Source organism: Helianthus annuus, chromosome 6, assembly GCF_002127325.2.
Source record: "Helianthus annuus cultivar XRQ/B chromosome 6, HanXRQr2.0-SUNRISE, whole genome shotgun sequence".
NCBI lineage: Eukaryota > Viridiplantae > Streptophyta > Magnoliopsida > Asterales > Asteraceae > Helianthus > Helianthus annuus.
Genome location: NC_035438.2, coordinates 5,020,027 through 5,034,297, shown reverse-complemented (window position 1 = coordinate 5,034,297; position 14,271 = coordinate 5,020,027). Strand labels below are relative to the sequence as shown.

The 14,271-nt window shown below is 36.2% G+C and overlaps 2 protein-coding genes across 2 annotated transcripts; both read left to right on the top strand.

Moving 5' to 3' along the window:
• The first annotated feature begins 218 nt into the window (after positions 1-218).
• On the top strand, positions 219-1,374 carry LOC110864466 (ethylene-responsive transcription factor ERF061). Its single transcript, XM_022113535.2, has one exon. It carries the CDS (start codon positions 361-363, stop codon positions 1,201-1,203), a length of 843 nt encoding a protein of 280 aa, XP_021969227.1. The 5' UTR covers positions 219-360; the 3' UTR covers positions 1,204-1,374.
• A 4,417-nt stretch (positions 1,375-5,791) lies between these two features.
• LOC110864467 (abscisic acid receptor PYL8) lies at positions 5,792-8,159 on the top strand. The gene is made up of 3 exons (XM_022113537.2): positions 5,792-6,101; positions 7,475-7,690; positions 7,815-8,159. Exons 1-3 carry the CDS (start codon positions 5,967-5,969, stop codon positions 8,031-8,033), a joined length of 570 nt encoding a protein of 189 aa, XP_021969229.1. The 5' UTR covers positions 5,792-5,966; the 3' UTR covers positions 8,034-8,159.
• Positions 8,160-14,271: the final 6,112 nt, after the last annotated feature.

Sequence of the window (14,271 nt, the reverse complement as noted above, 5' to 3'; positions counted from 1 at the left end):
TCTATTAATCATAAATTAATCACTTGAATTTCAATTCATTTGAAAAATTCTAGTTACACCTAACAAAAATTTTACCAAACAAATACACCCCATGTCTTAGGTTCTCATTGGCGATTTGGCATACACCATGTTCCAAGGGCAAGAAAGTCATTTCAAAGTAGCCATAAAAAAATCTCAAGTTTTACACCTTATACTTGTATAAATACACCAATAAGAAACCTAATGATCACAGAGATTTTAAACTTAAAAAATCTTTCTTCCATTCCAATTCACATCAATTCTACAATCATTCAAGTCGAGTGCTCTGTTTTCCCCTGTTTCTAACCATTCAACACTAACACCTACAACAAATCAACCATCATGCACCCAAACCATCCACACAATGACACTGGATCATCTCTATCCAACCTAATTATAACCACCCAGAATGGCTGCAACACCTTAGATTCAATCTTCACACAAAGTTCATCACCGATATCCGAATCCATTCGTCAACAAGTCGGCTCTTCGGTTTACCTAAAACAGAGAGATTTACTCCAGAAATTCTCAGAGCAAAACATGGGGAAGTTTGGAAATTCAATTTCCCCGAATTCGACCGCAATCGGGTTCTCTTCGGTTTCGGATTATTATTCAAGTCCTTGCAAGAAGCTGTACAGGGGAGTGAGGCAGAGACATTGGGGGAAATGGGTGGCAGAGATCCGATTACCTCAAAATAGAGTGAGGGTTTGGTTGGGGACTTATGAGACGGCTGAAGCGGCTGCTTACGCGTATGATCGGGCTGCGTATAAGCTGCGAGGGGAGTACGCGAAGCTGAATTTCGCTAATTTACAGGACCCGTGTCGGTTAGGTTTGATTGGAGATGCAGAGAGGTTGAATGCTCTGAAGACTGCTGTGGATGCTAAGATACAAGCAATTTGCCAGAAGGTTAGGAGAGAGAAGGTTAATAGAAAGAAGAATAAAAAGAAGAGAGAGAGTGAAAGTGAAAGTGTTGGTTTGAAAAGTGAATCTTGTTGTTCTGTTGCTTGTGTTGGAAGTGAGTTGGTTTCGTCGGAAAACGGGGTTTGGAACGAGGAGAGTTCGCGGTGTTTAGCGTCGGGTGAGTTGAAGGGGGTCGTGATGAGTGAGTCGAAGTTTGAAGGGTGCTCGCTTGCGCGTTTGCCTTCGTATGATGCCGAGTTAATTTGGGAAGTTTTAGCTAATTAAGGTTTTTAGTATGTGTAGCAAATTAGGGCCTAATCAACCAAGTTGTGATTTAGAACATGCACTAATTGTGGATAACTTTTAAGTTAAAGTCTCTTGAGTTTATGTTTAGATCTCACAATTATATAAGCCAAGTGAAATACATATATGATATATTGTCACTTGTGATTTCAATGTGTTTATGTTATTCATATGAAAGTTACATTAGTTTACCTTCCAACAGTCTTCAACCGGTAGGCGGCATTGGTGGATCCAAAAACTTTTTTCAGTGGGTTCGTTTTAGTGGGTTTTCATTAATTTTTTCCCCAAATTATACAAGGTTCTCAGTAACTTTTTTCATTTTTTCCAATCCGAGTGCGTTCATGTGAACCCACAAAAGAGGGCTGGATCCACCAGTGGTAGGCGGACCATAAGTGTGTTACCAATTCGCCCTAGCCCGAACCCTTTTAGTGGCGGGTCGGGCTGGGTCCCTTATGTCTATCATACTATAATATGTAAGTATAAGTGTATGACATACATTAGAAGATTGGTGTGGTGTAGGGAAATCCTAAGCCACATGTCTTGATTATTAATTTATCCTTTATACAATTGAATATGAAAAAATAACATATGATACGTCTTTGTGGTCCACTGGTCCTAATGTCTTATAGCAGCCGTTTGGATTTGTAAGTTGCTATCATATGTAAAGCCAGATTCCGGTTGTTTTTGTTGGAAAATATGATTATCCCAAGAAATGAATCAAAAGTAAATTCTTTTTGGTTTTGTTTTGATTGATTGAAGAAAGTAGCTTATAAATGTCCCATTAATGTGTCCTCCGCTATCCACTAGCGAGATTGTACAAAAATAACAAACGCAAAGAGTTTGATAGAGCACTATATTGCCGATAAAGTGCAAGTCACTCTCAAGATGTTTTGTGAAGCAGTAACTTAACCGCAAGCACTCGCTGAGAAGCAAAAAACGATGTTTTTACAATCATCGGTAGTCAAGGACTCCAGGAGAAGCAGTGGCGGAGCTTGGCCAAAAGTTCCCGTGGGGGGGGGGGGGAGGGGTCATGGGACCCAATTTATATATTGTATAAATATTTAGGCAAGATGGGGGCGATCCTTTAGAATTTTAAAATTTTCAGACGAAAAATCGAAAATTTTACACTTTTAACCGAAACATTCAGAGGGCGGATCACGGATGCACCCCCAGTTTCCACTAAGCTCCTCCCCTGAGGAGAAGCAAGCACAGTGGGGAGAGAAGGCCAAAAACTGAGCATGGGACAGCAATGTGGTATATGGGCCTTATGCGGACCGAACAATGTCTATATGGGCCTGATTCGGTCCAGGCAAGTAATTTTTGACTTATGATCTGCAAGTTGAGTGTTGGTAATTGGTACAACCCATAAATGTAGTTATGATTCATGGTTGGTTGTTTTCTATATATATGCATATTGAACGACTACATTTGATAATCAACCCTCTCATGATTTGATTGATTTGAAGATTATAGATTATACACTCATATATAGGATAAATAAGGGAAAATCACGAAAATGGATTTTTAACCGGTCAACGTACGAAAATGAACATGCTTCGTCAGACTCAAACACGGAAATAGATGCAAGTTTTGCGTCTGTGATCCAAAGTTTGTGTCAGAGAATGTGTCAAGGGTTTCCGCGCCTACCTTTTTACTTTTCCACCAATATTTTTAAACGAGCATAAATTTTATGATAATTTTTTTATAAAAAAATACACCAAATTAAATATAATAAAATTTCCTTTAATTTGGTGTAAACTTTCTTAAAAAAATGAACGTATGAAAAAATTATGCTCATTTAAAAATTGTGGTGGAAAAGTAAAAAAAACTTATTATTCGCTAGGATATATAAGTCTACAGCAGGTACAATCTCTAAGAAACTATGCGTATAAAATACGGAAAGAATAACGTATTCTGTATCATGTTTATTTTTATAATTTAACCTGTTTATTTTTATGGAAGGAATAACCTTCAGAGGCGAAACATGTTTATTTTTATAATTTAACCTGTCAGATGCTTAATTTCGTGATTTTCCCGATAAAGAAACTATGCGTATAAAATACGGAAAGAATAACGTATTCTGTATCATGACCCTTTAACGTATTTAAGCCATATCTTCTCATCGACGCAAAACGATGACGTCGAAAAAGGAATTCAACATAGAATTTAGTAATTTTTCGAATTATGAGAAAATCTAGTAGAAGAAAAAGACAAAATGATCCAAGGATCAAGAATTAGAAAATCGACAAAATAAAAAAGGTTTGGAAGCTCATTATGCGGTTAGTGAATAAAATAAAAGAAAAATAATAATAAAATAAAGAAAAGTAAAAGGAAAAAGGTTGAAGTGGAGGGAGGGACCGAGGGAGGGGGGACTTGCCACAAAAATCCAAGCCTGCTTTTAACTTCTCGTTTTAGCCAATCAAATGACTTTCTGCCTATGCTATTTTTATGTATAAACAGTTTCACCCCTTCATCCATCATTTTTGTCTTCTTTCCCCCTTTGTTCTTTTTGTAGGCCATAAATTGTTCATCTCACCCTTGTATTTATCTAAAATTATTCATTAAGCACAAGTTTATAAGAGATGATAATCACAAATGAATAAAGAGGATGCACTCATGTCCATGGTTGTAAAAGTCGTTAGGCGCTCCCTAGTCAGTCGAGTGGGGAGTTGAGAGTACTCGGCCTGGGCGAAGAATACACGGGGAGTACTCAGATATGATAAATTACAAAGAAATTCGTTTTCAGAAATTAAAAAATACGTCAAATAACATAATTTTACTAATAATTATACAAAATACGTGAAAATAATATTTATTCTTTAATACGATAGACATAGATATTATGTTTTATTTTTTTTAAGTCAAATTCGGCCTGAGTTGACCTACTAGATCCGATTCTGGCCGAGGTTGACTAAGTATGATCGATGCCGAGTAATTAGGCGGAGTTGAAGAAAGTTGTCTCGGCAGCCTACTTTGGAGCGATTACTCAGAGAGTACTCAGACTTGGAAACCTTGTTCCAAAACCATGCTCATGTTAGTGTTATTCTTAAGTTTTAAGCTTATATCTACTTGACTGTACGCTCTGGTTTGCTCTCTAAACTTATTTATATTATCGGTTTTGAGTACGTTAAGTGAGAAGTGGAAACAGGAAACTTCTATTTTAAAAATAAAGTCCGAAATAAGAAACCACTTGGAACTAGTTTTTAGAAATGAGACATTAAAAATTTATAGTAAACCTTAATTGAATATCTTTTAATTAACAGTAATAACTATTTTGAGACTTTTGGAATGAAATTGCTTAAAAAAAAATAAAAAAAATTAAAAATAAAAATAAAAACAAAAGTCCCGACTTCCTTATTCTAAATAAAAATAGTGATAACTATTTTGAGACTTTTTAAATACTAATAAAAACAAAAGTCCTCACTTCCTTATTCTAAATAAAAATAATGATAACTATTTTGAGAATTTTTAAATACTAATAAAAACAAAAGTATATAGGTTGCGATTCCCGCTATAGCTGGGTGGTAGAGACTCTTGCCTTTTGAAGAAAATACAAAGGTTCAAATCCTGTGACATGAGGTGTAATTTAGTATTTATTGATGTACTTTCAGTTGATATTTACTAAACAAACCTTGTAATTCATTTTACTACGTGAATATCGTATACATGTATTTTTTCGTAAATCAAATATTCAATTGTATTAACCGTCGTATATATACACAAACAAACTCATGTACATGTACAACACAATAATAAGATGCTACATTAGTCAAAACTACTAAATGACTAAGGATCTAAATCAACCCATGAAAAAACCTTAATTATATGAACTATCAACTTGTAAAAATGAACATTTGGTAATGAATTTGAAGATAAACAAGCATGTAGAGTTGAACCCATAAATAACTAATATTATGAATGGGGTCATTTTGAAGAGTTTAAAGACTTTTTTTGAAAGACAAATTGAAATCACTGACAGACAACTGGGGTATCGTCATGCCACCAGCGAAACTACCCTATCATATCATCTCCACTCGACTATAATGCCATGATCTGAAGACTACCTTGAAGGATTATCGTACATTATCATATGTTATAGTGAAAGATTTCATGGGATGGACTAACATATGATATCTCTCATGGAATTCGAAAAGGGGTTCTTACATTTCTAACCATGACAATTTGTAGTCAATTTAAAGTCGGGGTCTAGTTAGGAGTAGCTTCACTATCCCTAGAAGTAAGTATAAGGTTTGTCTCCATCTCATCTTCCTCAAACCCTACCAATAGCATTATGCTACAAGTTGACTTATATTAGGCTTGTTTGTTTTCGAAACAAGTGAACAAAATCAATCAATTTGCGACTCCAAACATCATAAAGAGCATATCTCATTAACAAAGTAAAACCATACAATTATGATTTCCTTTTTTCTCCCATTATATGTATTAGCATAAGTGCCATAAGCCCATAAGCATCTTTGTGTGATGCCAGAGATAAGGACTAAAAATACATTTCCGAATAGTCTAGGGATCAAACAGAAACTTTGACTATTTTAACATCACATGAAACCGGTGAAGAAACAAGATGTGGATGAGAAGAACCAAAAAGCAGTTAACGCTCAAGAAACCCCCAATTGGTCACCTGATTATTCCTTCTCGAAACTCTCAACCGACTTTGTGCCTTTATTAACCGCACCGATCAAATTCCGGTCACAGTTCGCCGTTGCAGTTACTCATAATAATCACCGATGGCGCTCACCGGAGACGACGACGCAACAGATTCGTCGGAGAACAGTTACATTAGAAAACACCATAAGCATGAGGTTAGAGACAATCAGTGCAGTTCATCTCTTGTTAAACACATTAAAGCGCCTGTACACCTTGTAAGATCTCAAATCTATATAAATCTTCACTTATATCGTTTAATTTCATCAGTTTCTATATAAATCTTCGCTTGAATAGTTTAATTTCGTCAGTTATTGCTTCGCGGATCTGAGATAGAGTTTTTGTAGCTTATTGGTAATATCAATGCGTGCATAAGGTTAAATGAAGCATTTCGTTAGATTACTTACATAAATCTTCGTTTGAATTGTTCAGTTTCGTCTGTTATTGCTTCGCGGATCTGAGATTAGTTTTTTATAGTTTTTAGTTACATGAATGCACGTTTTAGGTTTATTGAAGTATTCCTATCAATTACAATATAGTTAATTGGTAGGTAACTTGTTAGTTGTGTGTGAATTCAATAAGTGAAAATCTTCGTTTGAATCATTCAATTTCATCAGTTATTACTTGCAGATCTGTGCTAGAGTTTTCTGTTGTTTTTAGTAATATGAATGCATGCTTTGGGAGTTAAGGTTGAACGAAGTATTTCGATCGAGTACTTTTGGTTCGTAAATATCTAGTTGATTAGTGATAACATAGAACAATTAATTGGAAGGTAACTTGTTAGTTGTGCGTGGATTCGATTAGCGTTTATGCTGTTAAGATGCATGATGCATCGATCGCTTTATTCTTTGTATAATAATCTGCAGAAACCCTAACAATAGGCAAAGTTATGTTTAGTATGAACATAATATAATGCTATTAAATGTGATAATCAATTAATCATGTGCTTCTATTTCTGTACATCTATTTGATTTGATGAATATTTTACTATTTTTGCTTCTATGATTATATATATATTGGTTTTAGCAATGTTAAACATGTTATTTTGAAGCAGATCTAATTAGGTTACAGAAATTCATTGGACAAAAGTAGGTGTGACATAACCAAATTGTATTGGTCACTTCATGTATTGTCCAATTATTAATGCATTTTTTAACTTCTGGCTCTTAATTCATGGTAGTAGAAATGGCCAGAATATGCCAAAATCATTTAGGAACCCTAGGTAGTACAAACAGGACAAAAATTATGATGTGCATATGAGACAGACTTAATATGTAATCTTGTATGGATAGATGAATAGATGATATAAATGAACATGATAGGCTGATACAAACAGGGGCGGATCTAAGTCATTTTTGTGGGTTCCTAGGAATCCATTCGGTTTAGATAAAAATGAGAAAAATTAGTGAGAACCTCGTATGATATGGAAAAAAATAGTGAGAATTAGTGAGAATCTACTAAAAGGAATCCAGTGAAAAAAATTCTTAAATCTGCCACTGGATACAAAGCAAGTTTTAAAAGAAAACTTCCAATATGGTGATTATTGATCCATAAATTAATATTATTATGAATGCTTTACTTGTTTCTTAAGGTATGGTCTTTAGTAAGGAGGTTTGATCAACCACAAAAGTACAAACCCTTTGTCAGTGGGTGTAATGTGCAAGGTGACCTTGAAATCGGGAGCGTGAGAGAAGTGTGTGTTCGATCTGGGCTTCCCGCTACCACAAGTATGGAGCGGTTAGAGCTTCTTGACGAAGAAGAACATATATTGGGCATAAAAATCGTAGGTGGTGACCACAGGCTGCGGGTATGTCTCTTGCCCTAAAACACACTCACACGCGCACGCACACTTTTATATCTAGTGAGCATATGTTGGTATAAAACATAAAAGTATTAAACTGCTGGCATCTCTTTGATCTTGATATGAACAGAACTACTCGTCGATTATCACGCTTCATCCGGAGATTTTAGACGGGAGGCCAGGTACTTTGGTGATTGAATCGTTTGTTGTAGATGTGCCGGATGGTAACACGAAAGATGAGACATGCTACTTTGTGGAGGCCCTCATTAAGTGCAACCTTAAGTCATTGGCTGATGTGTCTGAGCGTTTATCGGTGCAAGACCGAACAGAGTCCATAGTTGGAGCGTGATTTAGTTGGTAGTAGACTGGATAATATTCCATCTTTGTGCATATTAGAGACTTTTATTCCTGAATGGACAAGTACTATGATTGTGTTTCTTACACTATTCTTGGTAGCATTTAACATTTTCTATTAGAAATAGCTATATCTTAAGACTGGAATACATAAAATGTATATTTATCTTTCTAAGGGTGACACAAAAGGAGTTATTGATCTATTAAAATCACTCAGTTAATAAAAGTATTTGAAACCTAAATACATAATCGTGCATTTATATTTGGTTATATACCCTATAGAAACAAAGTAGGTTGAATATCTCATATAAAGTAGCAAACTCTGTAAAAGAAAATTAAATCTATTTAACATATATATCTTGCGAGCAAAATCATCACGATCCTCTTCTTGTCTCTTTCTTCACCTATATGAAAATTTTCATGTTTGGAGTGAAAAATTGTTAGTTTTTTTTTTTATTTAAAGTATATTTAAACAACTAAATAAAGCATTGTTTGGTTAATAAAGTTTTGTTCAAAATCGAACATGTCAAATATATTTGATTTTTTCTTTTTTACTGTGACGAACCAAACCGCTAATGTTTGAACATCGGTCTCGGTAACAGGATTCGATTTTATGGTTTTGATCGACGTAAAACACGTGCGAGTTGAGCTTCCAAGTGTCGGTACGGTAACAAATCAAATCGATATCGACTAAAAACAGTGTACCAATACCATACCATAATAACTGGACCGATACTGATCAAATGATCGTTGCGAGGTATGTATAAACAGCCTATTTAAGCCTCCTACTCTCCTAGATCTTAACCAACAATAAGCTTCCTACTCTCCTAGATCTTAACCAACAATTATTGGGCCTTAAAAATGGGCGCCAAATTGCTATCCTCCAAGTTCCTAGTGGCCCATACTATGGTCCACATGATTTGAAATTTGTTAAGAGTACTATTTTGGACACACGACTTTTTGGCATTTGAAGGATAGTATTCCGTTGAATGAGATTTTTCTAAAACGTGATTATTTTTCACACAACACAAGGGTGAACAATAAGTCATTATCGTGCTGTACTCCTGTTTGGTTAAAAAAAACTCCTTGAAATAATAATATTTAAGATATAACATGTTTTAGGTTTTTTTTGGATAACTAAGTGAACTGAAATTGAATACTTTTTTGAGTTAAAAAAATCAACAGATCCTATAAAAAATCTTCACCCTTCACCATCAATGAAACTATCAATGTCATCATCTCTCTATCAAAACCACCACGCATGTAATATAACATGTTGTGTTGTAAATGTTTTATTATGTCGTTAACCACCGGTCACGGTCACTAAACAGAACTAACACTTTTCAAGGGTAGTATAAGAACAAATTTGGACCCATTAGAACTTCACTGTGATGATGAAACAATTCTGCAGTAAATAATTCTTCAAAGACTTTGTGTATAGTAACAATTCTGTAGTAAATAATCTCCAACCACAACATTAAATAATCTCCAACCATAATTAGCAGTGGCGGATCCAGGAATATTTTCCACCAGGTTCCTTTTGGTAGATTTTCACTAATTTTTTTCCAAATCATATAAGGTTTCCACTATTTTTTTCCATTTTTTCAAACCAAGGGGTTCCTGGGAACCCCCAAAACACACCTGGATCCGCCCCTGATAATTAGGTGTGTGTAATAATATTTTCAAAGATGTATCTACTTAAAACTAGAGGTAGCTATATAACCGGGTATAAAAAAACCCGGTTCCGGGTATTTATAAAAACCGGGTTTCGGGTATAAACCGGGTATAAAAAACCCGGTTTCGGGTTCTGGTTTTAGATCAAATATGAATACCCGGTCCCTACCCTATGGGTAGGGTCGGGTTCGGGTTCGGGTATAGAAAACCCGGTTTTTATAATACTCGGTTCCTGTTTTTTTTTTCCGGGTCTGGGTTCGGGTTTTTTGTGCACCACTACCTACTCCCACTATCACCACCGATCTGCCACACCTGGTCTTCTACTCCGGTGAAGCACCACCGTCAAGCCAGCCGCCACCACCACCGCCCAACCATCACCACTACAAGCACCACCACCGCACAACCATCACCACTACAAGCACCCCTTCACTTTCGGATCTGCAACAAATCAGAGAAAGTTGTTTCAGATCGGAGAAAGTTGTTGAAGATCTGTTGCAAACTATCGACCGTCGTTTGTTTGGGGTTAGTAGCTTAAATCATAACAAGAACGACAACTCAGTCTGCCTTTGTGGAATTGGAATGTAGTCATCAACAACAGCCATTAAATCATAAATCTTATCCACCCATTTGTTCTTCCCCTTTGCAATCTTTGGATTCTCAGTCAAAGCTTCCAAAGCTAACAAAGCAGAACCCGAAATAATCAGAATATCGTCACCTAAAAACTCATAAGACGATAACAATTCTCTTACTTCTAACTCAACCAATTATGACAACTCCTCATCATCAACCTGATCTTGTTTGTTTAAAAACACAACCATGGTGGCAGGTGGGTGGTGGTGGTTGTAGGTGGGGTGTGGTGTGGTGGCAGGTGGATGGTGGTGTTAGTGGTTGCATGTGGGGTGTGGTTGCAGGTGGGTGTCGGAGATGATTATTTATTTAATATTTAAGGTAAAATGACTAAAGTACCCCTATGTGGGGTCTATTTTGTCATATTTAACCATAAAAACTAACTGAGTTAGGACTAAATGACATAATGTGCAAGGGTTTGCAATCATCGAGTACGTTTTTTTGTATTTAGTAAAGATAAATGACACAATTTGCAATAAGTAGCATATATAAAGACGATTTTTATAATTTACTCATTTCATAACGCAACATAAGACTATAATAAAACTCAAAACCTTTATAAATCACAACTTTTGACATTGATGTTCATGACCTGAAACAATACATATCACTTTTATTAATCACAATTATATACGATTAAAACTCAAAACCTTTGAATTCTCATAATGACTCACATATCAAAGTTTAACCCTCACCACCAACAAATTCACTTGTGCACTCATAACAATCTATGCATATAATATTGGTATACATCAATTTTAATTTCTTATTAAAAAAGTATGTTTTCAAATAATATTAAGGCTGGAGGGTGTGGAGGGTGCCATTCCTCCACCTCATCCATGTGTAGCGCCTACAAGGCTCCATCACCACACACTCATTTTAAGAGGGGGGGGGGGGGGCATCCTTACTTCGCCACTATGGTAACGTCAAAGTTGAAAGGTTCGGGTGGGGCCTACTAGTTTGAATCCAATGAAATCTTTTTTTTTTAATTTTGTTTAATAAGGGGCTTCATCTACACCATGAAAATTAAAAGGGGACGTGGATCTTACGTGGCATGATAAAGCCCCTAGGGCGCTCCAACCACAACCTCCACCCTAAGAGCTTATTGCTAGATACGTTAGAGTAAACTGCCATTTTGGTCCCTGAGGTTTGGTTACTTTTGCCACTTTAGTCTAAAACTCAAACTTTTTGCATCTGAGTCCATGTGGTTTCAGTTTTATTGCACTTTGGTCCAAAAATGAAATCAGGTCATAATTGTCTTATAAAATCTTGAAATTTTGTCATTTTCCTCAGGGGCAAATCAGGTCATATTTGTCTTATAAAATATGGTATTTATTTATAAAAAAGAAATGATCATTTTACCGCTGCGGAAAATGACAAAATAACATGATTTTATAAGACAAATATGACCTGATTTCATTTTTTGACCAAAATGGCAATAAAACTGAAACCACAGGGACCCAGATACAAAAAGTTTAAGTTTTGGACTAAAGTGACAAAATTGACCAAAACAAAGGGACCAAAATGGCAGTTTAGTCGATACGTTATTTTTCTTTCCAAAAAAAAAATTTATATATTCTCACGTGTGGTGAAGACTAGAGGGCGGCAGGAAACTGTCGGTGTTTTTAACAGGTACTTTATTTGTCAGTAAGTACACGTGCCGGTATCTTAATATGACCCCCTAAACGATCGCTTCTTATAGAGAGACACGTGTAGCATATTGACGTCAAAAAAGTACATTTTCTTTCTTACTTTAAAATTTAAAATTACTGTACCAACATACAAACACCAATAGCGTCAGGCTAGATATACCTGACTGAGACCTCACTTTCCACTTTCCTCATTTATAAAATTTACACTTCAATTTCAAATCATGGTTTTTATAAAAAAAAATTATATTTATTAGCATAAATAGATATGTCAAAGGAGGCTTAATTATTAGAGAGGGAGGGGCGTTTTTAGGTAGGGTACCCAAATCGAATACAATGCCGTGAGTCGACACTTATTTGGGTACCCCAAATCGGGTAGTAACAGTTAGGGGTGAGCGAATTAACCGACATAATCAATAATCGAACCATAACCCACATAATCGAACCGATTTTAACCGATAACCAACATAACCAATGGTTATGATTATGAAGCTTTAGTTAACCGGCCAATCGGTTATGGTTAAGATTATGAAGCTTTTGTTAACCGATATAACCGAAAATGTACCGAACTTGTAATGTTAAGATCATAATTCGATATAATGGGTTTATGTTTTACAATAACCATGTAGAGGTTTTTTACTAAGATGAAAGTATGTTGGTAATAAAATGATATTGATGTAGATGGCCTTCTCTTGATGTAGATGGCCTTCTCTTGATGAAGAACTAAGGTGTCATGATCGTATGAATCTTTTATATAACAATGAGTACAAAATTACTTTAATAAAAGGGATCCCATATTGGTAGTTTAACCAAAAAGTATAGTCTAATAAAAAAGGCCCAAGCTAAATCCAATATGGTGGGTTTCATTCTTATTTTGTAGGTCAATCAACGTATAATTTTTTAACTTTATTCCAAAAGCTAGTTTAGGTAAAGTTTCTGGTTAATAACCGAAATCGAACCATAACCAACATCATAACCGAAGTTCGGTTATGGTTAAGAAAATCCATAATCAAAGTTAGCATTTATGGTTAAGAAAATCCATGATCGAAGTTAGCGGTTATGGTTAAGAAAATCCATGATCGAAGTTAGCAGTTATGATTATGGTTAACGGTAAAAATCGAACCAAACTGACACATGCACACCCCTGATAGTAACTCGTTTAGTGAGGTGTGTAAGTAGAAGAGAGATAGAGAGAGACATGGAGAGTATGTGAGAGAATAGAGTAAAAGTGCATTGTTTAGGGTGGTGCTCCCACCTATTACAAGGTTTTATGTTAGTTTAGAGTAAAAGTGAGATAACAATGCGGGGTACTCTCACCGAGCACCTCTTCCTTTGTTTTATAGTAAACCACTATGTGCGTGGAAAACGAGTTAACGAGTCGTTTTTACTAAAATTAGGAAATGACAAAGAGAACGTTTGTGAATTGTGATTGATTCTGCAATCGGTTTGTAACTTTGTACAACAATATTCATGCTAACTAGAAATTTAACTACCATAAAACTTGAAGAGGTATGGTCCCAATTCCCTGCCTACATGGCAGGGACCACACCACTTTCTGAGCACACTTGGCAACCACATCAGCAAAGCAATCCAGAAGCTTCTAGAAACTTCTGGAAGACCTGCAGGTGGCACCAAAGATGCTCCACCAGACATAAAGGACAAAGCGTATCACCAACCGCAGGACGCCACGTAGGCCTGCGACAAATGAGGGAGCAGAACTGACGTCGTCAGTACAAGGTTTCGAGCGTGGGCAAATGCAAGAGCGCCACGTGTACCACTACGCCTGCCACAACAGAGCAGACCAAGAGGATATTCCCCTTGGTCGGACAGCTGGCGCGCACCCACAGCTGGCATAGTTGCCCCTCCCTCCTTTACCCTCCGGCTATAAATAGGACCCTTCATCATTCAGATTCAGGATCTTTTACTCCCCATATTCACTCTATACACACACTGTTTATTTTCTCTCAGAACAGTACTTATTCTCACGCCGAAGCCTGGTTAAGAGTGAAATCCCCTTTCTCGCCCTCTTAACGAGATTGACAGTGTTTACTGTTTTGCAGATCCGGAGCCATTGATACGAGTAAGGAAAGAGGTTGAACCCCATAGACGAAATAACCCCATCGACTCGCCTCGTGTTAATCGGTGTTTCATCAAAACTATAACCATTTACATTATGGACTAGTCATGGTGTCTAATAACTAGTATGCGGCTCGGCTTTCCATTTTTGATAGTCCGTGTGTGTTCAACATTTTTAACTCGTCTTGGTTTAGACGGCTCTTTCAA